We start from the raw sequence: 25,555 nt of genomic DNA on the forward strand, positions 1-25,555 counted from the left end.
CTTAATATACTTATAAAACACCTTGGGAGTTTCCTTTATCTGGCCCACCAGTGTTTTTTCATGTCCCCTCTTTGCTCTCCTAATTACTTTTTTAAGTACCCCCCTACACTTTCTATACTCCTCTAGTGCCTCTGCTGTTTTCAGCGCTTTGAATCTGCCATAAGCCTCTTTTTTTCCTTATCCAATCCTCTATATCCCTTGACATCCCAGGTTCCCTGGACTTGTTGGTCCTACCCTTCACCTTTACAGGAAAAAGTTGGCCCTGAACTCTCTCTATTTCCTTTTTGAATGACTCCCACTGGTCTGATGTAGACTTTCCTACAAATAGCTGTTCCCAGTCCATTTGGCCAGATCCTGTTTCATCAGACTGAAATCGGCCTTCCCCCAATTTAGTACCTTTATTTCCGGTCCATCTCTGTCTTTTTCCATAACTACCTTAAATCTTACAAAGTTATGGTCACTATCCCTGAAATGTTCCCCCACTGACATTTCTACCACTTGTCCGGCTTCATTCCCTAGGATTAGGTGCAGTACTGCCCCTTCTCTTGTAGGACCTTCTACGTGCTGGCTCAAAAAGCTCTCCTGTATGCATTTTAAGAATTCCGCCCCCTTTAAGCCTTTTGCAGTAAGACTATCCCAGTTGATATTGGGGAAGTTGAAATCCCCTACTATTATTACCCTATTATTTTTACACCTCTCTGAGATTTGCCTACATATCTGCTCCCCCATCTTTCCCTGACTATTTGGAGGCCTGAGTTACACTCCCAGCCAAGTGATTGCCCCCTTTGTGTTTTTAACTTCTACCCATATGGCCTCATTTGAGGAACCTTCTAAAATATCATCCCACCTTACTGCAGTAATTGACTCCTTGATCAATCGTGCAATGCTACCTCCTCTTTTACACCCCTCCCCACCCCTCACGCCTGAAGATTCTATACCCTGGAATATTGAGCTGCCAGTCCTGCCCCTTCCTCAACCATGTCTCTGTGATAGCAATAATATCATATTCCCATCTGTTAATCAACGCCCTCATTTCGTCTGCCTTACTAGTAAGACTCCTTGTGTTAAAATAGATGCAATCCAGCCTTGCCTTATTCACTTGTGCCTTAACAGGTCTATATTTGCTCTGCCATCCAGACTGACTCAGTTTCTCTTCTATATTTGGCTGTGCCTCGCTCCCTACTGTACCTCCACTCTGTATTCCATCCCCCTGTCAAATTAGTTTCAACCCCTCCCCCAACAGCACTAGCAAACCTCCCAGCAAGGATGTTGGTTCTGTTCCGGTTCAGGTGCAACCCGTTCAACTTGTACAGGTCCCACAGAAACAGACCCAGTGATCCAGGAAACTGAAGCCCTCCCTCCTGCACCATATCTTCAGTCATGCATTCATCTGCTCTATCCTCCTATTCCTATAGTCACTAGCATGCCTTCCCCTCCCTCTGTCGCAGAACTGGAACAGAATTCCCCTTGTTCTCACTTTCCACCCCACCAGCCTCCACATCCAACGGATCATCCTCCGCCATTTCCGCCACCTCTAGCGTGATGCCACTACCAAAAACATCTTCCCCTCGCCTCCCCTGTCAGCGTTCCGAAGGAACCGCTCCCCCTGGTCCACTTCTCCATCACCCCCAACACCTCATCCCCTTCCCATGGCAGCTTCCCATGCAATGGTAGGAGGTGTAATATCTGCCCTTTTACCTCCTCTGTCCTCACTATCCAAGGCCTCAAACACCCCTTCCAGGTGAAGCTGTGATTTACTTCTACTTCTTTCAATTTAGTATGCTGTATTCGCTGCTCACAATGTGGTTGACTGTACATTAGGGAGATCAAACGCAGGTTGGATGACCTGCGGAACACCTCTGCTCAGTCCACAAGCATGATCCTGAGCTTCTGGTGACTTGCCATTTTAATTTACCACCCTGTTCTCACACCCACATTTCTGCTCTGGGCCTGCCACAGTGTTCCAGTGAACCTCAACACAAGCTTGAGGAACAGCACCTCATCTTCTGATTAGGCACTCTACAGCCTTCTGGACTCAACATTGAGTTCAGGAATTACAGATCAAGACTGGCTTTTTTTCATAGAAAGTCTACGGATCGAAAAACGATCCACCTATTCTAATCCCACCTTCCAGCATTTGGTCTGTTTGGTCCGTAGTCCTGCAGATTACGGCACTTGAGGTGCATATCCTGATTTCTTTTGAATGAGTTGAGGGTTTCTGCCTCAACTATCCTTTCAGGCAATGAGTTCGAGACCCCGACCAACCTCTGGGTGAAAATACTTTTCCTCATCTCCCCTCTAACCTTTCTAAATCTATGACCTCGAGTAACTGACCTCTCTGTTAAGATAAATAAGCCCCTCACCTCCACTCTATCCAGGCCCCTCAAAATTTTGTACATTTTAATCAGATCTCCCCTCAGCCTCCTCTGTTCCATACCTCAGTATTTTCCTATTAATCGTGTATTCCTTTGCCTTGTTTGACCTCCCCAAATGTATCACCTCACACTTCTCCCAGTTGAATTTCATTTGCCACTTTTCTGCCCATCTGACCAGACCATCAATATCTTCCTGCAGCCTACAGCTATCCTCCTCACTATCTACCACACGGCCAATCTTTGTGTCGTCCGCAGACTTCTTGATCATGCCCCCCACATTTACGTCCAAATTTTTAATATATACCAGAGGACACAGTACTGAGCCCTGCGGAACGCCACTGGAAACAGCCCTCCAGTTGCTAAAACAGGCGTCAACAATTACCCTTTGTTTCCTGCCACTGAGCCAATTTTGTATCCACCTTGCTGCATTTCCCTGGATCCCATGGGATTTTATTTTTTTAACCAGTCTGCCATGTGGGACCTTGTCAAAATCCTTGCTAAAATCCATGTAGACCACATCAACTGCACTACCCTCATCTATCTACCTTGTTACTTCTACAAAAAAATTCCATCAAGTTGGTCAAACAAGATCTTCCCTTAACAATTCCATACTGACTATCCTTGATTAATCTGTGACTTTCTACATGACAGTTTATCCTGTCTCTCAGAATAGATTCCAATAATTTGCCCACTACTGAGGTTAAACTGACAGGGCCTGTAATTATTTGGTCTATCCCTCGCTCCCTTTTTAAACAGAGGTACAACATTAGCAGGATCCTCTGGCACCACACCTGTATCCAGTGAGCACTGGAAAATGATGGTCAGATCTTCTGCTATTTCCTCTCTGACTTCTTTTAACAGCCTAGGATACATTTCATCTGGCTCTGGTGATTTATCAACTTTTAAGGATGCTAATCCCATTACTTCCTCTCTCCCTATGTTCATCACATCCAATACTTCACACCCTTCCTTAACTACAACATCTGCATCGTCCCCCTCTTTTGTGAAGTCAGGTGCAAAGTATTCATGAAGAACCATACCAACATCTTCCACTCCTACACATAGGTTACCTTTTTAGTCTTTTATGGGCCCTACTCTCTCCTTAGTTATCCTCTTACTCTGAATGTATTGATAAAACATCTTTGGGTTCACCTTGATTTTGCTTGCCAATATTCTTTCATGCCCTCTCTTTGCTTTCCTCATTTCCTTTTTGATTTCACCCCTCCACTTGCTATACTCCTCTCGACTTTCTGTAGTATTGAGTTCTCAGTGTCGGACATAAACATAAGCTTTCCTTTTCTGCCTTATCTTACCCTGTAGGTTCCTTGACATCCATGGGGCTCTAGACTTGTTAGTCCCACACTTTTTCTTTGTGGGAACATGTTTACTCTGAACCCCTTGAATCTCCCCTTTGAATGCCTCCCACTGCACTGACACTGATTTACCTTCAAGTAGCTGTTTTCAGTTCACTTTCACTAAATCACTCCTCAGTTTAGTGAAGTTCCCTTGCCCCAATTGAGAACTTTCCTGTCCTATCCTTGTCCTTTTCCATAATTACGTTAAAACTGGCTGAATTATGATTATTATTTTTTATTATTTTATTATTTTTTTAACCATGTGCCTGTCTTAAACTTGTATTTGATGTTTGTGCTTTTGGACAGAACTGTTCATTATTCTGCCATTAACACTCTCTCTGGAATTTTTCACGACAACTATTACTACTTCTTTTGCCTTTGTTCCATGACATCTTTGTCATCTAATCTCTCCTGCCCTCTGCCCTATCACACACTTTCCCTTTTGTTCTTCACACCCCCCCCCCCCCACCCACCCTTCACTTGCTCAAAGCCTATTATACTTCTAACCTTTGCCAGTTCTGATGAAAGGTCACAGACTTGAACTGTTAACTCTGTTTCTCTCTCCACAGATGCTGCCAGACCTGCTGAGTATTTCCAACACTTTCTGTTTTTATTTCAGATTTCCAGCATCTGCAGTATTTCACTTTTATTATACTATTACACTTCTCCTGTTGTCTATCAACCAAACGTGATATGTGGCAATGTTTAATCCCTGCAAAGCTGACTATTTGACTTGTGCACTCCTGGACTGTATATTTTTTATTACATTAGCAACGTGCACACTGTGTACAGATCCCTTGGAGTGTATTATGGAGCTGTAATTCAATCGAGTAGTCCAGGTAACTATTCAGGCAATAGTCTGATGGTAGAGTTTTAAAATGCCCTGTGACCTCTGAGAATGATACTGATTCACAATGTTTAACCAGCCCTATGTCTTTGTTAGGTTATATGGATTTCCATTCTAGGAATAAAGGAGTGCATCTTTGTACCGGTTTCTCCCAAGCTCCCTTAAAGTGTATTGTGTTTTCCGCAGGTTGGCAGTCTGATACCAAGGCCTTCAACCAAAGTAAGAGAATCATTTGTAGCAAACAAGCTTCTGCTAAATGGAGCTAATACTTACAGCACCTTAATCACATGCATTGAAAGGGAAATAAGCTGTATTAGAATAAGGCAGGAGTGTCAGGTACTGCTCACCTCTCTGGGGAGTGTGCTCAGGATTCCATCAAAAAGCTTCTGAGTTTCCTTTTGTTCTTTCGTGATATTTGCATTTTCGTGCAATCCAAAGACCTGAACAAGAAGCAGGCAGGAAAAACTAACTGCACACACTTCAAAGAATACTTTTAATCCAGATCATTGTCATAATTATACAAATGTAAAAACACTCAACTGATTCATATGTGATGCTATTCTGGGCACCCCACTTTAAATGTGAAGACTTTAGAGGAAGTGCAAAGGAGATTTACTAGAATAGTGCTTGGGGGGGAGGGAGTTCAGTTAAATGGAGGGATTGGAAAAGATGGGGTTGTTCTCTATGCTCTACGGGCTGTTCCCAGGGACACACACCGAGATAAACATCAACTGCTGCTGGAGGACCATCAATTCAGTGAAAGCCGCTCTTTGGTCTGCCCGAAACTTGCTGGTCTTCCAGCGAAAAGAGTTGTCCACAACAGAGTGTTGCAGACTGGCACATTCCAAGGTCCAGGACTACGTGCTGAGGGACGCACTAAAGCTTGGGGCAGCCGCAGCAAAGGCTCAATGGGGAAAGACCACTGTGTAAGGTCCCCCCACCAAGCTGAACTGAGGGGCTGGACCCATGGGAAACCACTCAGGTTATATACACCAAATATGGGTTTGCTGTAAAATGTACATGGCATGTAAAATGAAATGGAAGGTTGTGAGGCAACTCACTCCTGTATTGAAGAAAACTGATTCCCTTTGCACTTTTTGGAATGTCAACTTGGTACTGTTTTGTGATACATTTTTTTTTACAGATTTTTATGAATAAAGTATATTTTTTGGGAAAAAAAGATAGGGTTGTTCTTCTTAGAGCAAAGAAGGTTAAGGTTTAACCAGGATGAATTGGGGGTCAGGTGTGTAACCCACTCTTGAGAGTTGGTTCACTAATTTCAATTTGCTACTGAGGCTGCAAATCTCAGATTTTAATGTTAAATGGCTGAGGCTGGGTATCCCAGGGTTCAGAAATCCCAGCAGCTGAAGGGAGGTACAAGCTGCCGAATCCAGCAAGTAAGTGCCTTTCTGGCATTGCTTGTGGGCCAGGAACAACAGGGGTGCTTCCTTCCTGCACATCCGCCACCCCCAAAGTTAACCTGTTACAATCAGCCTCCCCACGATTGGCCAACCCGCCATCTCCCTATACATCCACAAATCAAAACCGTCCTATGAGATTTCCTCCCGTCATCTCGTCCCTCGCGATCTCTACCTCCCTTCCACCTCTTTGAATCCGAGCTGTGGACTTTCTTGCCTGACAGCCAGCTGGCCTCTCAATTTGTCTGGCTGCCGGTTGGGGTAAAAATTCAGATGAGGTCCTGCTGTTAATTGCAGCAGGATCTCTGTTACACCCGCATTTCAGGATTTCCAGCCGTTATAACCCCCATCCCTTCCAATCTCTCTTCCTGCCTCCCTGAAAATACTAGAGTCATAGGAACATAGGAGCAGGAGTAGGCCATTCAGTCCGTCGAGCCTGCTCTGCCATTCAATACTATCGTGGCTGATCATCCACTTCAATGCCTTTTTCCCACACTATCCCCATATCCCTTTATGTTATTGGTATTTAGAAATGTGTCAATCTCTGCTTTAAACATACTCAATGATTGAGCTTCCACAGCCCTCTGGGGTAGAGAATTCCAAAGTTTCACAACCCTCTGAGTAAAGAAGTTTCTCCTCATCTTGGTCCTAAGTGGCTTCCCCCTTATTTTGAAATGGTGCCCCCTGGTTCTAGACTCCGCAACCAGGGGAAACACCTTACCAGTATCTACCCTATCTATCCCTTTAAGTATTTTGTATGTTTCAATGAGATCACCTCTCATTCTTCGAAATTCTAGACAATACAGGCCCAGTTTCCCCAATCTCTCTTCATAGGACAGTCCCACCATGCCTGGAACAAGTCTGGTGAACCTTCGTTGCACTCTCTCTATGGCAATAATATCCTTCCTAAGGTAAAGGGACCAAAACTGCACACAGTACTCCAGGTGCGGTCTAACCAAGGTTCTTTACAATTGAAGCAAAACTTCACTACTTCTGTACTCAAATCCTCTTGCGATAAAGGCTAATGCACCATTAGCCTTCCTAATTGCTTGCTGCACCTGCATGTTAGCTTTCAGTGACTTATTGACAAGGACACCCAGGTCCCTTTGTACATCTGCACATTCTAATCTCTTCCCATTTAAGAAATACTCTGCACATCTGTTCCTCCTACCAAAGTGGATAACCTCACATTTTTCCACATTATATTCCATCTGCCACATTCTTGCTCACTCATTAAGTCTGTCCAAATCCCTTTGAAACTGCTTTACGTCTTCCTCACAACACACATTCCCAACTAGTTTTGTGTCATCCGCGAACTTGCAAATACTACATTTGGTCCCCACATCCAAATCATTGATATATATTGTGAACAGCTGGGGCCCAAGTATTTATCCTATTTGTCACAGCCTGCCAACTTGAGAATGACCCGTTTATTCCTACTCTCTGTTTTCTGCCTGTTAACCAATCCTTAATCCATTGCAGTATATTACCTCCTATCCCATGTGCTTTAATTTTGCTAACCAACCTCCTGTGGGGGACTTTATCAAAAGCTTTCTGAAAATCCAAGTATACCACGTCCACCAACTCCCCTTTAACAAGTCTATTAGTAACATCCTCAAAAAACTCCAACAGATTCGTCAAACATGATTTCCCATTCATAAACCCATGTTGACAATGCCCAATCAGATCATTATTATCCAAGTGTCCATTTATCACATCCTTTAGAATAGATTCTAGCATTTTTCCTCCAGCCGATGATAGGCCAACAGGTCTGTAGTTCCCTGTTTTCTCTCTCCCTCCCTTCTTAAATAGTGGGGTGACATTTGCGACCATTCAATCTGCAGGAACCATTCCAAAATCTATAGAATTTTGGAAGATGATCGCCAATGCATCCACTATCTCCATAGCTACCTCTTTCAACACTCTGGGATGTAGAATATCAGGTCATGGGGACTTATCAACCTTCAGTCCCATTAATTTCTCCAATACAACATTCTTACTAATACTAATTTCTTTCAATTCCTCATTCTCCCTGGGCCCTTGGATCTCTGATTCTGGGAAATTTCTTGTATCTTCCTCAGTGAAGACAGACACAAAGTAATTATTTAGCTTCTCTGCTATGTCACTATTCCCCATTATAAATTCTCCTGACTCTGCCTGTAATGGACCCATATTTGTCTTAGCCAAACGCTTCCTTTTTATGTACCTGTAGAAGCTTTTACAGTTCGTTTTTATATGTTTTGCTAGTTTACATTCATATTCTATTCTCTCTTTCTTTATCAATTTCTTGGTTCTCCTTTGCTGTATTCTAAAATCCTCCCAATCCTCAGGTTTACTACTATTTCTGGCAACTTTACAGGCCTTTTCTTTTCATCTTATACAATCCTTAACTTCCTTTGTTATCCACAGTTGACTGCCTTCTCTTTTGGGGTTCTTGTGCCTTGAAGGAATGTATAGTTGCTGTAAACTATGTAATAATTCTTTAAAGACTATCCATTGTCTATGTACTGTCATACCTTTTAATGAATTTTCCCAATCCACCTCAGCCAATTTTCCCCTCATATCTTCATAATTTCCTTTGTTCAAATTTAAAACCCTGGCTTCAGAAACAATTACCTCACTTTCTATGATTCTGTGATTGGTCTCTAATAATATTTGAAGATATGTAGGTTTACAAGCTGTACAGCAGGTTCATACTGAGTAATCAAAAACCCTCACGCTCTGCCCCACACCCCTGATCTCACAGCCCCTTACTGTACCTCTGGGTTCGCATTCAGGGGTAATTGCTTTATGTATTCCAAATAACTTTCATAGCTGCTTTTTCTGGGGGAAAAGTAAATGCCACTGGAAGAGAATTTGTAGCAGTCATCGCTGATGACACGTTGACAGCAGAAGTTCTCCAGGAGGCTGAGGAGGAGTCGTCGGTCATGATCATCTGTGACACGGCCGCCATAGTTACACTCTCCCGTAAGGTAGATCAGAGCCTCGAAAGGGACCTGACTGTATTCATTCAAGAATATCTGTGGACACATTGCAATGAGCAAGTCAGTTCAATCGCTCTCCAATCTCGATCGGAAATTAAATGAGTGTCGTATATCAAAGAAAGATTTGCATTTATACAACACCTTTCTCATGCTCAGGCAATCCCAAAGTGCTTCTCAGCCAAAGCAGTACTCCCTTAGTACTGCACTGGAGCATCGGCCTAGATTGTATGCTCATAGAGTGGAGCTTGAAAGCGTAACTTAAGTTGTCGTCCTTGGCTCACTCTCAGTGCTCTCGTATCAGAAGGTCATGGGTTAAAGTCCCACTCAAGGGATTCGAGTACATAATCTAGGCTGACACGCCAGTGCAATACTGAGAGAGTGCTGCACTGTCAGAGGTGCTGTCTTTAGATGAGACATTAAACTGAGGCCCATCTTCCCTCACAGATGGATATAAAATATCCTATGACACTATTTTGAAGTGCCGAGTGTCCAGTGCCCTAACTACTGTTTATCTCTCAAACAACATCTCTAAAACAGATTATCTGATCATTATCACATTGCTGTTTGTGGGATCTTGCTGTGCTCAAATTTTCAAATTCCTTACATTAAAACAGTGACTACATGTCATTGGCTGTAAAGCACTTTGGCACATTTGGAGGTTGTGAAAGGTGCTATATAAATGCAAGTCTTTCTTCTGACTCAAGGGAAGTGTCACCAACTGAGCCAAGTTGACACTGTTATGAAGGGGATGCATATTTAATAATAACTTAGCAAGTTGTTAACTTAGTTAATTACCATTGAAGGATCCGTTCAATACGTTTCCTCAGTGTATCACTGTGACATACCTGAATCTGCCTTGCACTGATCCTGAGATCAGATTCATTGAACTCATAAGGAACATTCCAACCAAGTGATCCAAACATACGACGTTCTTGAATGAGAGCGTGGAAAAAACACAAGGCAAAGAGAAGCTTCTCCCACACCTGTTAATGAAAGTGACTATCAAACAAAAACTCCAGCATCTCTTAAAAAATAAAAACAAGTTCTTTAAAATGGCAATTATGACATCAAAGTATTGGCTTTCCGCTTTAGGGTTAAATGCAAAAGTCGAGAGTATTGGAACATGAAGTAATACAGAATCAATATTTCAGAGGATGGTAACATAGTGGTAATGTTACTGGACTAGTAATCCAGGGGCCTAGTCTAATGGTCCAGAGACATGGGTTCAAATCCCACCATGGCAGCTCGGGGAATTAAATTCAATTAATTAATAAATCTGGAATAAAATGCTAGTATCAATTACAATGATCATGAAACTATTGGATTGTTGTAAAAATCCATCTGGTTTGCTAATGTCTCTCAGGGTAAGAAATCTGCCGTCCTGACCCAGTCTGGCCTACAAATGACTCCAGACCCACAGCAATGTGATTGACTTTGAAATGGCCTAGGAAGCCACTCAGTTGTATCAAGCCACTACAGCAAAAGACACTCTGGATGTACTGACACCATATGGACTGCAGCTGTGCAAGAAGGCAGCTCACCACCACCTTCTCAAGGGCAATTCGTGATGGGCAATAAATGTTGGCCTTGCCAGTGGTGTCACATCCCAAGAATGAATTTAAAAAATAATCTACACAGCTCACTTTCTCTGGAGGAAGAATCTCCTAGCTCCTGTTCAGACTCACACCTCGAGACTTATAAATCAGACATTGACTGTGTCAGCCAGACTGAGATTGGATTTCACACTTGTTCACATCAGCAAGTACGGGAGGTAACAGAGCTACAGGGAAGCAGGAAATGTAAGCAGCCCATACCTCTGGCTTATTGCAGCCACTGAAGAAGTGTGGGTCAGAGATTGGATCATTCAGGTAGGACCTCAGCAGATTTGCACGCAGTCCCTTTGGCGGCTCGTTGGTCATTTTGATTCCGTTCTGTAGCATGGAGACGGGGAAGTCTCTGGACGGATAGCTGGTGAGCCACAGGCGGAACTCAGGCTTGGTCCTGTCACTGTCAGTGATCACCTCTTCACAGATATGCTCCAGCTCAGGCAGCCAGCTGCTCGCCAGGTGACAATTCTGAAGAACCACCCATGTCCCTTCCTCAGCAGCCTGGAAAAACAGGAACCATATCAGAGATCATTGAAAAGGTACCTGGACCTGCACCTGAAGTGTGTAACCTGCAAGGCTACGGATCAGGTGCTGGAAGGTAAGATTAGAATGGGCGGCTAGTTTTTTCAGCCGGCGCAGATATGCTAGGCTGAATGGCCTCTTTCTGTGTCGTGCCTTTTCTATGGTTCTATGGTTCTATCAGGCTGGCCGGGTCTCTATACAGACCACTGATTCACATGTCAAAGCAACAATCAATGAGAAATAGCCATTTCCAGGAAACTAAGTTTTACAATTAGCTTGGCCTTCAGTCAGTTGTCACATTGTTGTGACTGACCATTTAAGATAAAGGTACACTTTAGTTATTGAGCTGCGTTTGCTTTCAAATGGAGTCTGACTAGGAATAATAAATAGTTACTGGCCGAGGGTTGACAATCAATGACAACCATTCTGTTATTCAAAAAGGTTACTCTGGAGACTTCTGAAGTTATCTACATGCCTCTAGTGCAAGTACAACAGACACTCAATCAAGCTTAAACCCAAATGGTGTGAGGAAATCAATATAAGGTTCAGTGATGATTTCAAAATAAGTTGACTCCTGTCAGCTCTGGATGCTTGAAGCTAGGAGTCTGTTAAGTGTTGTTAAATTGCTGTCGGGCATTGCTTAAGCAGACACAGCAAGCTGCTCTCCCCTTTCTTACTTTAATAGTGTAAACTGTTCCTCTTTAGACTTTTTGGAGAGTCAACAAGAAGAAAGTTACTCTCAATATCTAGAAGGGAATTTCTGAACATGTGTTACATTCTTATTTCTCAGTAACTATTAGATAATTGGGAACAAACTCAGGGAAAATGAACTGTTCTTATCAAATAAGTATTCAAAAACTTACTTTTTCAATCATTTTTCCAGCAATTGGCCCTTGCCCCTGGCCAAGAGAGATCGTTTGGAGATTCGCCCCTCCCTTTCCTAAAATAGACAGTGTAAATTTTAACTGCTGCATTCAGAAAGTACCTTTCTAATGAACTTAAATATATACCTACATATATTTATCAATATGTACTAAACATCTGGTGTATGTTATGCACTTCCTGTCCAAAATCCTTACTTCCTGAAACACTTTTTATGCCAAGACTCACAAATGGAAAGTGCATATTTAAAAGGCTTTGAAGGGATTCTGTATGTAAATATTTTGGGCACAGAATTTGGATTTGTAGTGCCACTGGAGACAGCACTACGGTAGCTGGGAGGCCCTCTGAGTGGGGTGCACTGCGTTTTCAACCATTTCCAGCAGGGCGTCCCATTCTTGGAAAGACAATCACATGGGCATCCCCTGTGTGCACCAGAAGCTCTGAACTGGCGCTGTCATGATGTCACTCATATTATGATCCCCGTGGAGATCAACAAACCAAAAGAACCAACCTTACCGAATGACCCTGAAAAAAAAACAAATGGACAAGATTTCACTATTATAACTTTTACTTTAACAATCACACCAAAATCAACTTAAATTAAACATGAATTACCAGACAAATCACGGACAAGATATTACAAATTACACATTCACTATCAGATACAACAAAGATGGATCTCAGATTTACAGGGCAGTCCATGCAGCATGTATGGCACCGAATTACAGTCATACAGTTCTTCAAATCTCTGAAAGTCCTCAGGTAGATCTTCCGATCCTGCCTTTCAAAATGCAGCCACCATTTCCCAACTGACAGCAGTTCCCCTTTAATCCAGATCTCCACAGGTACAGTCTTCACCAAAAAAAGACATACTTCTCCAGAACCTTCTCAGTTTCGCTTAGTGGAGTGTATCCACCAGTATTCCCTTTATCCTTGCCCTTCAGTGACAACCTGGTGCACTGTGTGACTGGGTCTGGTTAATCAGTTCCTTTAAATAATAGAAATTGATCCTAGATCACTTTCTTCAACCAGATGTAAAATGCAGCTTCCTGCCATCTGAGCTCAGATGACTCTGTCTCCTTTTTTATCTGGTTCCAACCAGTTTCAGTTTCCCTGGAAACCTGAAGTTTTTGGTTACAATTTCTGTTAGGACAGTCTGTTCCAAAAGAAGAAATAATTTTTGCACCGAACAGAACATTTGACAAGCTAAATGGGCGGCACAGTGGCGCAATGGTTAGCACCGCAGCCTCACAGCTCCAGCGACCCGGGTTCAATTCTGGGTACTGCCGGTGTGGAGTTTGCAAGTTCTCCCTGTGTCTGCGTGGGTTTCCTCCCACATGCCAAAAGACTTGCTGGTTGATAGGTTAATTGGCTATTATAAATTGCCCCTAGTATAGGTAGGTGGTAGGGAAATATAGGGACAGGTGGGGATGTGGTAGGAATATGGAATTAGTGTAGGATGAGTATAAATGGGTGGTTGATGGTCGGCACAGACTCGGTGGGCCGAAGGGCCTGTTTCAGTGCTGTATCTCTAATCTAATCTAAACTAAATGCTCATAGGATAGCTCACACACACTCCCCAGGGTCTCACAGACCGCAGATTCCATGACACTCAGCTCTATTGGCTGATTTGATGCTCTATTTGTGAACTTGTATCACACAGGTCCAATATATTTGCTTATCACTATCAGAGGTTGGCCCAGTACTAGGGTTATTTAAATGTCCAGGCTTCTAACTTGCAGGTAAGGTAATTTAGAAGAGTTTCTGCTATTGCTAAGTCTCTGGAAGTACTGTGAAGTGTTTTTGAAGGTGTTATGGTGAGTTCCTGGATTTGTCAGGGAGTGTTCCTGTGTCCTTACAGGGGGGCCAGTGAATTTGGTGACCTGTCCACACAAAGGCTGCAGTAAGTATGTGATTTGCAACATGACAGGGAGAGGCTGTGGAGAGGGCAGGCTCTGTGTGATGCCTTCTGCCAAGTTGGAGTCAGACTCCTCCATGCTCCTTGATAATGACAGGAGCCTGTCTGGCAGGATAGCCAATGCACCCAGCAGCGCTGTCCTGTATCGAGCTCCATCGAGGTCCTCAGCTAAGTCCACTGCAGCAGAACTTGTCTGCCACCTCCCCCTCTGGTAAGCTGGTACACAAACTATCCTTTCCACCTGGTCTGGTTGCAGGCCACTTGTGCCCGGTGACTCACCGTGTGCTAATCCTATCTCTATACTAGCCTTTAAGGTACGTGCATTTCCAATATCTGAGCTGGTGGTTGCAAGTGTCAGATCAAGTGAGGGGGCCTCTTCTTTAGCGTTGTGCTGGAGTTCTCTCTCCTCCTCCTTGGGCTGCTGTGGCTGGACAGGAGGCAGTTCTCAGGTGTTTGAAAGACAAAAGCAGAAAGTGGAAGGTTGGATGAGGAAAGTGGGTGGGTTAGAAAACAAGAGGTCCATAGCAACACCAACAGCAGCTTGCTCATCATTGCCAGATAGCAGGATGAGGGTGAGTTAGGTGTTGAGAAGGGGCATTAGGCAAGTATATACCATCATCCTCAATATGCTCAGCGATGCCGGATGCCACTGTCGCAGCCGGCTCCAAGATGCCGAGAACCATCCCTTCCATAGAGCTCAGGAGATGCAGGACACCTTGTTCCCTGCCTGTTCTGCTCTGCTCCCTTCTGTCGCGTGCCACCTCATCCTGCAAGAGAGAGGGAAGAATAAAAGTGATTGTGTAACACTGTGTTTGGGCGATGTACCTGCCGTAGCTGAATGGCTGGAGGTATGTGCAGACAGTTAGAGGTGGGTGTCAGGCTGGCAGCATTGGTAGGTGTGTGAGGGTGAGGTGGAGTATCTGGATGTTAGACACAAGTCCTGAGTATCAGAGGCTGCTGCTGGGTGAATGGTGGGTGTGTGGTGCATTAGCAGCATGACAGGCTGGTGCAGCAGTAGGTAGGAGATGTCATGTGAAGATGCATTCATGTGAGATCATTAGACTTCTTGTGCCACCGCTGCCAGGTCCTCGGATTCAGATGCTGGGAACCGACCTCCCTGGGCAGCTGCTCCCAAACCCTTCTGAGGGTGGTCCTTTGGGGCCTTTTAGACCCCGTGGAACCATAGCGACTCTTATTTTATTCCCCTCCATCACTAAGGCTTGCAGCGCTGCATCCGTCACCCTTGATCCCTCTCTCCTCCTTGGCGTTCCATTTTCCTTGTTTACATTGCAAATAGTATTCAGCAGCTTCCCTTTAAGAGGGACAGACTGCCTTTAAAAGGTGCAGGTTGTCTGCACCATGTCCTCTCTGTGAATGCTGCTTGTCCCCCTGCTGAGCATTCAGGCAGCCTGCAGCATGGACCCCACTTGGCATAATATGACAATCTGGTAAATGAGGAACCAGCACCAAGTTTGGGAGCTGCCTATCTCCACAGCAATAGGGGTGGGCAGCTCGTGAATCACCAACCCCACACCCAAAAACTGGCATCGATCAATTTTTAGACCTTTTTTTAATTAATTCATGGAATGTGGATGTTGGTTGTCTCACCACCTGCCATAAGTCCAGTCTGGCAGATAGGTCCTTCAGGACTCAGCCAGTGGTGGTCTACCGAGACTCTCTTGGTGATGGGCATCGAAGTGCCCCACCCAGAGTACATTCTGTGCCCTTGCTACCCTCATTGCTTCTTCCATGTAGTGTTCTGAAATTGCTTGACTAGTCTGTGAGACAACATTCCCAATTTTGGCACAAGTCCCCAGATGTTAGTGAGAAGGACTTTGCAGGGTCGACAGGGCCTTTGGTGTTTCTGATGCCTAAGTTGAAGCTGGATGGTCTGTCAGTTTTATTCTTATTATAGCTTTTCATAGTGGTTTTGATACAACTGAGTACTTGCTGAGTCATTTCAGAGAGAAATTGCTGTGGGTCTGGAGTCATATGTAGGCTAGATCAGGTCAAGATGACAGATTTCCTTCCCTGAAGGGCATTAATAAACCAGATGAGTTTCTAACAACAATCCAGTAGTTTCACGGTCACCATTACTGAGATAACCTTCTTATTCCAGATTTCTTTAATTAATTTTAAATTCCCCAGTTGCCATGCTAGGATTTGAACTCATGTCTGGAGCATTTGTCCAGGACTCCCAATTACTCACCAGCAACATAACCACTGAGCTATTGTACCAGCTCTAAATCAATTTCCAAATGTAAACTGTTGTCTGTCACACTTCATTGATGAATCAATGAAAAGCACCCAAAAAGGCTTTTGAAATTCACTTGTCTGCCACTTTTTCTCAGCATCTGAAATTTCTTATGTATAAGATAAGGTTTTAAATAAAAGATTTTTAAAAACTACAAATTTCACAATAACATTGCATTTACCCATTAAAACAGCTTTTCAGAGGCACCTCCCAAACCCGTGACTTTCACAGAGCAGCAGACGCACAGGAACATCACCACCTGCAAGTTCGCCTCCAAGCCACTCACCATCCTGACTTGGAACTATATCGGTCGTTCCTTTACTGTCGCTGGGTTAAGATCCTGGAACTCCCTTCCGAACAGTACTGTGAGTGTACCCACCCCAGATGAACTGCAGCAGTTCAAGAAGGCAGCTCACCACCACCTTCTCCAGGGCAATTAGGGATGGACAATAAATTCTGGTCTAGCCAGTGATGCCCAGATCCAGAGAATGAATCTAAAAGACTCACACTCCATGACACACTGTGATTGAAGGAGCCGGCTGTAAAATTCTAACGGTCTCAGTGATCTGTATTAAAAAGCTTTGGTCTAGTTCATATTGAGTGTGAATCCATTGCACAACTTTGCTCCTATATCATCACTCATTGGCATTAAATTGGTTGTCTGGGAGGGGGTTTAGCAATGTTACAATGGGGGATGGGAGACTGGATCCTTTCATGATATTGCATGTTAATTGAAGATGATAGATGTGGATAAAATGTTTCCCATGATATGATGAACTTTAAAACTGCAAACCTTGAGGAATTTAAGTTTTTTGTACAATTCTATAGAGCAGATTTATCTGACATTATGTTTTCTGCAAAGCTCAACATCATATGGGTTTCCCATAATGCTTTAGATAACAGGTAAAGCAACATCGTAAATAGATATAAAGGGAAGAATTTTATGCTCTCCCTGTGTTGAGTTTGGAGGCGGGGAGAGCATTTAATCAGGTGGGATGGTGGCTGGAGGAGACCCCACCACTTCCCTTTTCGTTTGGTTTTTCAGTAGATTTATTGGGAATCTAGAATAGTGGGAATGGAGGTAAAGGCAGTTGTATGTTCCTCCTGCAGAATGTGGGAGGTAGGGGTCGCCAAGAGTGTCCCTGCTGACTGCATCTGCGGGAAGTGCACCCAACTCCAGCTCCTCGCAGACCGCGTTAGGGAACTGGAGCTGGAGCTGGATGAACTTCGGATCATTCGGGAGGCGGAGGGGGTTATTGAGAGGAGTTATGGGGAGGTAGTCACAGCTCAGGTAAAAGAAGTAGGTAGATGGGTTACCGTCAGGGGAAGGAAAGGCAGTGCAGGGATCCCCTGTGGCCGTTTCCCTCAACAACAGGTATACCGTTTTGGATACTGTTGGGGGGGACGACTTACCAGGGGTAAGCAATGGGGTGCAGGTCTCTGGCACAGAGTCTGTCCCTGGGAAGAGGAGCAGAGCATTAGTCATTGGGGACTCCATAGTTAGGGGAACAGATAGGAGGTTCTGTGGGAACGAGAGAGACTCACGGTTGGTGTGTTGCCTCCCAGGTGCCAGGGTACGTGATGTCTCTGATCGTGTTTTTGGGATCCTTAAGGGGGAGGGGGAGCACCCCCAAGTCGTGGTCCACATAGGCACCAACGACATAGGTAGGAAGAGAGATGGGGATTTAAGGCAGAAATTCAGGGAGCTAGGGTGGAAGCTTAGAGCGAGAACAACCAGAGTTGTTATCTCTGGGTTGTTGCCTGTGCCACGTGCTAGCGAAGAGAGGAATAGGGAGAGAGAGGAGTTGAACACGTGGCTGCAGGGATGGTGTAGGAGGGAGGGTTTTGGTTTCCTGGATAATTGGGGCTCTTTCTGGGGTAGGTGGGACCTCTACAAACAGGATGGTCTTCACCTGAACCAGAGGGGTACCAATATCCTGGGGGGGAGATTTGTTAGTGCTCTTCGGGGGGGTTTAAACTAAATCAGCAGGGGAATGGGAACCTAAATTGTAGTTCCAGTGTACAGGCTGTTGAGAGTAGTGAGGTAGGGGATAAGGTTACAGGGACGCAAGAGGGCACTGGCAAGCAACAACTTGGTTTAAAGTGTGTCTACTTCAACGCCAGGAGCATCCGGAATAAGGTGGGTGAGCTTGCAGCATGGGTTGGTACCTGGGATCCTGATGTTGTGGCCATTTCAGAGACATGGGGAGAGCAGGGGCAGGAATGGATGTTGCAGGTTCCGGGATTTAGATGTTTCAGTAAGAACAGAGAAGAGGGTAAAAGAGGTGGTGGGGGGGGGGGGGGGGGGTGTGGCATTGTTAATCAAGGAGAGTATTACAGCGGCAGAAAGGACGTTTGAGGACTCGTCTACTGAGGTAGTATGGGCTGAGGTTAGAAACAGGAGAGGAGAGGTCACCCTGTTGGGAGTTTTCTATAGACCTCCGAATAGTTCCAGAGATGTAGAGGAAAGGATAGCGAAGATGATTCTCGACAGGAGCGAGAGTAACAGGGTAGTGGTTATGGGGGACTTTAACTTTCCAAATATTGACTGGAAATACTATAGTTCGAGTACTTTAAATGGGTCTGTTTTTGTCCAGTGTGTGCAGGAGGGTTTTCTGACACATTATGTGGACAGGCCAACCAGGGGCGATGCCACATTGGATTTGGTACTGGGTAATGAACCCGGCCAGGTGTTCGATTTAGATGTAGGTGAGCACTTTGGCGATAGTGATCACAATTCGGTTAGGTTTACCTTAGCGATGGGCAGGGACAGGTATATACCGCAGGGCAAGAATTATAGCTGGGGGAAAGGAAATTATGACGCGATTAGGCAAGATTTAGGATGTGTAGGATGGGGAAGGAAACTGCAGGGGATGGGCACAAACGAAATGTGGAGCTTATTCAAGGAGCAGCTAATGTGTGTCCTTGATAAGTATGTACCTGTCAGGCAGGGAGGAAGTTGTCGAGCGAGGGAGCCGTGGTTTACTCAAGAAGTTGAAGCGCTTGTCAAGAGGAAGAGGGCGGCTTATGTTAGGATGAGACGTGAAGGCTCAGTTAGGGCGCTTGAGAGTTACAAGCTAGCCAGGAAGGATCTAAAGGGAGGGCTAAGAAGAGCAAGGAGAGGACACGAGAAGTCATTGGCGGATAGGATCAAAGAAAACCCTAAGGCTTTCTATAGGTATATCAGGAATAAACGAATGATAAGAGTTAGAACAGGGCCAATCAAGGATAGTAGTGGGAAGTTGTGTGCGGAATCAGAGGAGATAGGGGAAGCGTTAAATGAATATTTTTCGTCAGTATTTACAGTAGAAAAAGAAAATGTTGCCGAGGAGATTACTGAGATACAGCCTACTAGGCTAGATGGGATTGAGATTCACAAGGAGGAGGTGTTAGCAATTTTGGAAAGAGTGTAAATAGATAAGTCCCCTGGGCCAGATGGGATTTATCCTAGGATTCTCTGGGAAGCCAGGGAGGAGATTGCAGAGCCATTGTTGTTGATCTTTATGTCGTCAATGTCGACAGGAGTAGTGCCGGAGGACTGGAGGATAGCAAATGTTGTCCCCTTGTTCAAGAAGGGGAGTAGAGACAGCCCTGGTAATTATAGACCTGTGAGCCTTACTTCGGTTGTGGGTAAAATGTTGGAAAAGGTTATAAGAGACAGGATTTATAATCATCTTGAAAAGAATAAGTTCATTTGCGATAGTCAGCACGGTTTTGTGAAAGGTAGGTCGTGCCTCACAAACCTTATTGAGTTTTTCGAGAAGGTGACCAAACAGGTGGATGAGGGTAAAGCCGTGGATGTGGTGTATATGGATTTCAGTAAGGCGTTTGATAAGGTTCCCCACGGTAGGCTATTGCAGAAAATACGGAAGTATGGGGTTGAAGGTGATTTCGAGCTTTGGATCAGAAATTGGCTAGCTGAAAGAAGACAGAGGGTGGTGGTTGATGGCAAATGTTCATCCTGGAGTTTAGTTACTAGTGGTGTACCGCAAGGTTCTGTTTTGGGGCCACTGCTGTTTGTCATTTTTATAAACGACCTGGATGAGGGTGTAGAAGGGTGGGTTAGTAAATTTGCGGATGACACGAAGGTCGGTGGAGTTGTGGATAGTGTCGAAGGGTGTTGTAGGGTACAGAGGGACATAGATAGGCTGCAGAGCTGGGCTGAGAGATGGCAAATGGAGTTTAATGCGGAAATGTGTGAGGTGATTCACTTTGGAAGGAGTAACAGCAATGCAGAGTACTGGGCTAATGGGAAGATTCTTGGTAGTGTAGATGAGCAGAGAGATCTTGGTATCCAGGTACATAAATCCCTGAAAGTTGCTACCCAGGTTAATAGGGCTGTTAAGAAGGCATATGGTGTGTTAGCCTTTATTAGTAGGGGGATCGAGTTTCGGAGCCACGAGGTCATGATGCAGCTGTACAAAACTCTGGTGAGGCCGCACCTTGAGTATTGCGTGCAGTTCTGGTCACCGCATTATAGGAAGGATGTGGAAGCTTTGGAAAGGGTGCAGAGGAGATTTACTAGGATGTTGCCTGGTATGGAAGGAAGGTCTTACGAGGAAAGGCTGAGGGACTTGGGGTTGTTTTCGTTAGAGAGAAGGAGGAGGAGAGGTGACTTAATAGAGACATACAAGATAATCAGAGGGTTAGATAGGGTGGATAGTGAGAGTCTTTTTCCTCGGATGAGGATGGCAAACACGAGGGGACATAGCTTTAAGTTGAGGGGTGAAAGATATAGGACAGATGTCAGAGGTAGTTTCTTTACGCAGAGAGTAGTAGGGGCGTGGAACGCCCTGCCTGCAACAGTAGTAGACTCGCCAACTTTAAGGGCATTTAAGTGGTCATTGGATAGACATATGGATGTAAATGGAATAGTGTAGGTCAGATGATCGGCGCAACATCGAGGGCCGAAGGGCCTGTACTGCGCTGTAATATTCTAATTCTAATTCCCGCCTCCACCCTAATTAAGTCCATGGCAGGATGGCCCTCCCACCCTACCGCCAATTGAGACCTTTAAGTAGGCAATGAATGCCCTATTAAGGGCCTTATCCTGCTGCCACCAGTATAAGTCTGGTGGCAGGTGGGCCTGTCGCCATGCGGGCAGCATGCCGAGCAAACTCACTGATTGAGAGACCTGGCATCAGGAAGGGGGAGCCCACTGAGAGCCATCCCCCTTGTCCTTGCTGCTGGTCCCTTGACAATTCCAGGGCTCCGCTGGGTACAATACATTGCCTCTGCGGTGGCACAGCTGGCCTCTGATTGGCCGGCAGCTCTCAGCGGGCAGGATTTCTGTCGCTGGGGTCCTTAATCCTGTCCATTTAAGTGCCTAATTGGCATGTAATGCACGGGCCTTCCCCAGAGAAGGTGACATGGGGCTCTCGCTGGCACTTTATCCGGTGGCCAAGACCCCCATTGCCTACATTAAATCCCCCCACCCCCCCAGGAAGAGTGTATTAACCCAGAAGCAGGACCTTTTTTTACATTATTTGGGGCATTATACAAAGTGAGCAAAAATTCTTATTTCAACTGGTGAATACGTTGTACCAAGATTCAAGGAGGTAGTAAATTTCACTAGGATGTTTGAAATTGGTCAAACTAGGAAAAAAACAGCAAGAAATTTCAAAAACAAGTTACATTCCGTGCAATCCAGTTTTTGCGATTTTTTGCGCTAGTTTAAAAAACATTGGGCTGGAAGCTGGCTCCACCCTCAAAATTGCCCACAGATCATATCAATCAGCTTGACGAGTTTCAGCTAGTTGTGGCCCTTTGAGGAGGCTTTTCAAATTACAGTGGCTTTTAGGCACCAGGTCATCACTTAAATTTAAAAAAAATATTGAATTTACTAAGAAATTGACTTTTGTACACCAATGAAACTAGTAAATGACTCAGTGTAGATGTTTCAATCTTTTCTGAGTTATTTTAGGTGTGGACTAGATACTCTGATTAAAAATGCTTATTTTTTTGTCAGAAACCCCTTTTTCAGCTCTGTTAATCAAACTGCACTAGGTTATTACTCTTAAACACATCAACAAATATTTTTAATGCAAGAGGAAAGAAACCATTACATTCCAAAACGTTGCCCAATTATGCTGGTTTGTGGAACATTTTACATTTGTGATTATGTAAATGACTTTGGCCGTAATTTTATGCCCCCCCCCCCACCCCCCACAGGAGTGGGCTGGTGGAAGGAGGTGGGGTAATGCCGTAAAATTGAGTGGGAAGTAGGGCGTGTCATTCCCGATGCCTTCCCACCCCCGCTGCAATTTTACAAGGGACAGCGGCAGCGAGAAATGACCTGCCCATCCCAGACCAATCAAGACCCTTAACTGGCCAATTAACTGACACTTAAGGGCCTCCTCCCACTGCTGCTGTTATTTTACCAGCAGCCAGCTCAGGCCCCCAGATCACTGCCAGGCCTTCTTGTGGGCTTGGGGGGGGGGCCTCCTGATCGGGCACCTTGTGCCCCACGGAGGGCCCCCTGCATGGCCCAACTGCCCCTTCTGCACAACACTACCCACCCCCCTCACCCCCAACCGACCCCCCCTTGTTTCGCCGCAGCCCGGCCGATTGACCCCAGCGAGGCCCCAAAAACTTAACTTCTTTCCAGAGCCATTGTCCCATTTGCTGCTGTTGGCTGGGTACAGTCCCAGCAGTGGCCACTGCTCCTGGTGGTGCTGCTGGGACTGGGAGCTGCAGGCCCACTGATTGGCCGGCTGCTCCATTAGGTGGGACGTCCTGCCTCAGAGAGGTGGAGGTTTTGCCAAAGGGCAATTAAGGGCCTGGAGAGTGTAGAACCCCCGGCCTGGCTTCCCAGGTCCAGTGGAGGTGAGCTTGCCCCCGACTTTTTGGCCGGTAGGTGGGGCCTCCCATTCAACGTAAAAGTCTGGCCTTTGAGTGGAAACTTGAGCCATAAAATCAATTTGGAAAATCATCATTTTGGCAGAAAGGATAGGGAGAAGCAATATGGACTGAATAGCATAGTTCTAAAGAGTGTGCAGGGAAGAGGGACCTTGGGTGCATATGCATCGATCTTTGAAGGTGGCAGGGCATATTGATAATATAACCTGCTCTGTGGTTAGTTCCAGAACGTGCTGCTCTAAGAAACTATCGCGAAAGCATTCTATGAACTCATCATCCAGACTACTATCACCAATCTGATTTTTCCAGTTTATATGTAGATTAACGTCACCCATGATTATTGCCGTCCCTTTATCACAAGCACCCAATATTTCTTCTTCGATACTTCGTTAAACTTTGTGTTTATTGTTAGGGGGCCTGTAGACCACTCCGACTAGTGACTTCTTTCCCCTACTATTCCTCATCTCCACCCAAATCGATTCTACATCCTGATCTCCTGAACCAAGGTCATCTCTAACTATTGCACCAATGCCATCCTTGATTAAGAGTGCTACCCCTCCACCTTTACCTAGCTTCCTGTTCTTCTTGAATGTTATATACTCCTCAATATTGAGGACTCAATCCTTGTCATCCTGCATCCATGTCTCTGTAATGGCTATCAGATCCTATTTACTTATTTATTTACAGTTCGTCGACTTTGTTATGAATGCTATTTTCATTCAGATACAGAGCCTTTAGTTTTGTCTTTTTGTTATCTTTGTAACATCTAGTCTTGACTGTTGGTGTGTTATTAGATTTTTTCTCTCTGTCCCTTCCTGCCATTCTCTGACCTTCATTTCCCATATTACTATTCTGATCTCCTGCCTTGACTTTCCCCCTTGATTTGCTACATCTACCCAGGCTTGATCCCTCTCCCCCCATGTTTAAGTTTACAGCCCTCTCTACTTCCCTAGTTACACAGTTTGCTAGAAGACTGGTCCCAGCATGGTTCAGGTGCAGACGTCCCAATGGTACAGCCCCCACTTTCCCCAATACTGGTGCCAGTACCCCACGAACCGAAACCCACTTGCCCCACACCAGTCTTTGAGCCATGTATTCATTTCACTAATCTTATGTGCCCTCTGATAATTGTCACGTGGCTCAGGTAATAATAATCCAGAGATTATTACCTTTGAGGTTCTGCTCTTCAATTTGTTGCCTAGCTCCTCATACTGTCTAAGCAGAACCTCTTTCCTCGTCCTACCTATGTCGTTGGTACCTACATGGGCTACGTCAACTGGATTCTCCCCCTCCCACTCCAAGTTCCTGTCCAGCCCTGAGCCGATGTCCCAAACCCTTGCACGAATAGGCAACACAGCCTTCTGGACTCACGCTCTCGGCTGCACAGAACAGTGTCAATCCCCCTCACTATACTATCCCCCACTATCACTACATTCCTTTTTGCTCCTCCCACTTGAATGGCTTCCTGTACTACAGTGCCATGGCCAGTCTGCTCATCCACCTTGCAGACCTTGCTTTCATCCACACAGATTGAGAGCACCTCAAACCTGTTTGACAATTGCAAAGTCTGCTTGGTCCTTTTACCTGCCTCACTCACAGTCGCATCCTTCTGTCCCTCACTGCTGACCAAAACAGATGACCCTGTTCTAAGAAGTGTGACTGCCCTCCGGACCAAAGTGTCCAGGTATTTCTCCCCCTCCCTTATGTTGCCCAGTGTTTGCAGTTCGGCTTCCAGATCAATAATCCTGATCCGGAATTCCTCTAGCTTTCTGCAGCTGTGTTTGTCCTGGATTGCCTTGGCATCCAGGAGCTCTCTCATGCCACAGCTGCAACATTACACCTGTCCTGCCATTGTTACTTATGCTATTAGTTAATTTACTTTAATTACTGCGTATTGTAGAATTTACTGTGCTTATTAAATGTTAGTACCACCTTCAACTAAAGTTATACTTTTCTTGATTACACAGATATATAGACCTTCCTACTGGTAATAGACCTTCCCAAGGCTAATAAAGCTTGCCAATTCTAATAAACCTTACTACTATTAGTAAACCTTATGGATACTGATAAGCCCTAATACTTAATACAGCTTTGGTATTAAGTTGTCTGAATTTCAGCGAATACACTCCCTGCTGATCTCTCTCTCTCACTCTGTATGATAAATTATCAAATCCGCTTTAGTTTTTAGTTTATATACTAATGAATCAATCAAGTCTTATTTTTTATTTAAGCAAAATACTGCGGATGCTGGAAATCTGAAATAAAAACAAGAAATGCTGGAATCACTCAGCAGGTCTGGCAGCATCTGTGGAAAGAGAAGCAGAGTTAACGGAACTCTGCTTATTTTTTATTTGATTGTTTTAGATGAAATTAAATTAAAACTGTACTGGTATACTCACCCAGGCTGCTTTCCGTTTCCCAGCTCTGTCTGTCGACTGTGACCTCACTCTGATGTCACTTTTCCATTTTATCCCCCTGCTTCCGCTGCTCTCTATCTTTCTCTCTCTCTGGTCTCTGATTTAAATCTCTGCTCCC

At 44.8% G+C, this 25,555-nt stretch overlaps 1 protein-coding gene across 1 annotated transcript in view; it reads right to left on the reverse strand.

Annotated features, from left to right (window-relative positions):
• The window catches only part of LOC137384869 (dynein axonemal heavy chain 3-like), a 613,990-nt gene that overhangs the window by 39,785 nt on the left and 548,650 nt on the right, over positions 1–25,555 (reverse strand). The window contains exons 60-64 of the mRNA XM_068059481.1: positions 11,972–12,043; positions 10,794–11,087; positions 9,825–9,962; positions 8,755–9,015; positions 4,925–5,017 (exon numbers count right to left, since the gene is read on the reverse strand). Of these exons, the coding sequence (XP_067915582.1) occupies positions 4,925–5,017; positions 8,755–9,015; positions 9,825–9,962; positions 10,794–11,087; positions 11,972–12,043 (858 nt within the window). The remainder of the gene's footprint in view (positions 1–4,924; positions 5,018–8,754; positions 9,016–9,824; positions 9,963–10,793; positions 11,088–11,971; positions 12,044–25,555) is intronic.

This window comes from Heterodontus francisci, chromosome 27, assembly GCF_036365525.1.
Source record: "Heterodontus francisci isolate sHetFra1 chromosome 27, sHetFra1.hap1, whole genome shotgun sequence".
In the NCBI taxonomy this organism is placed as follows: domain Eukaryota; kingdom Metazoa; phylum Chordata; class Chondrichthyes; order Heterodontiformes; family Heterodontidae; genus Heterodontus; species Heterodontus francisci.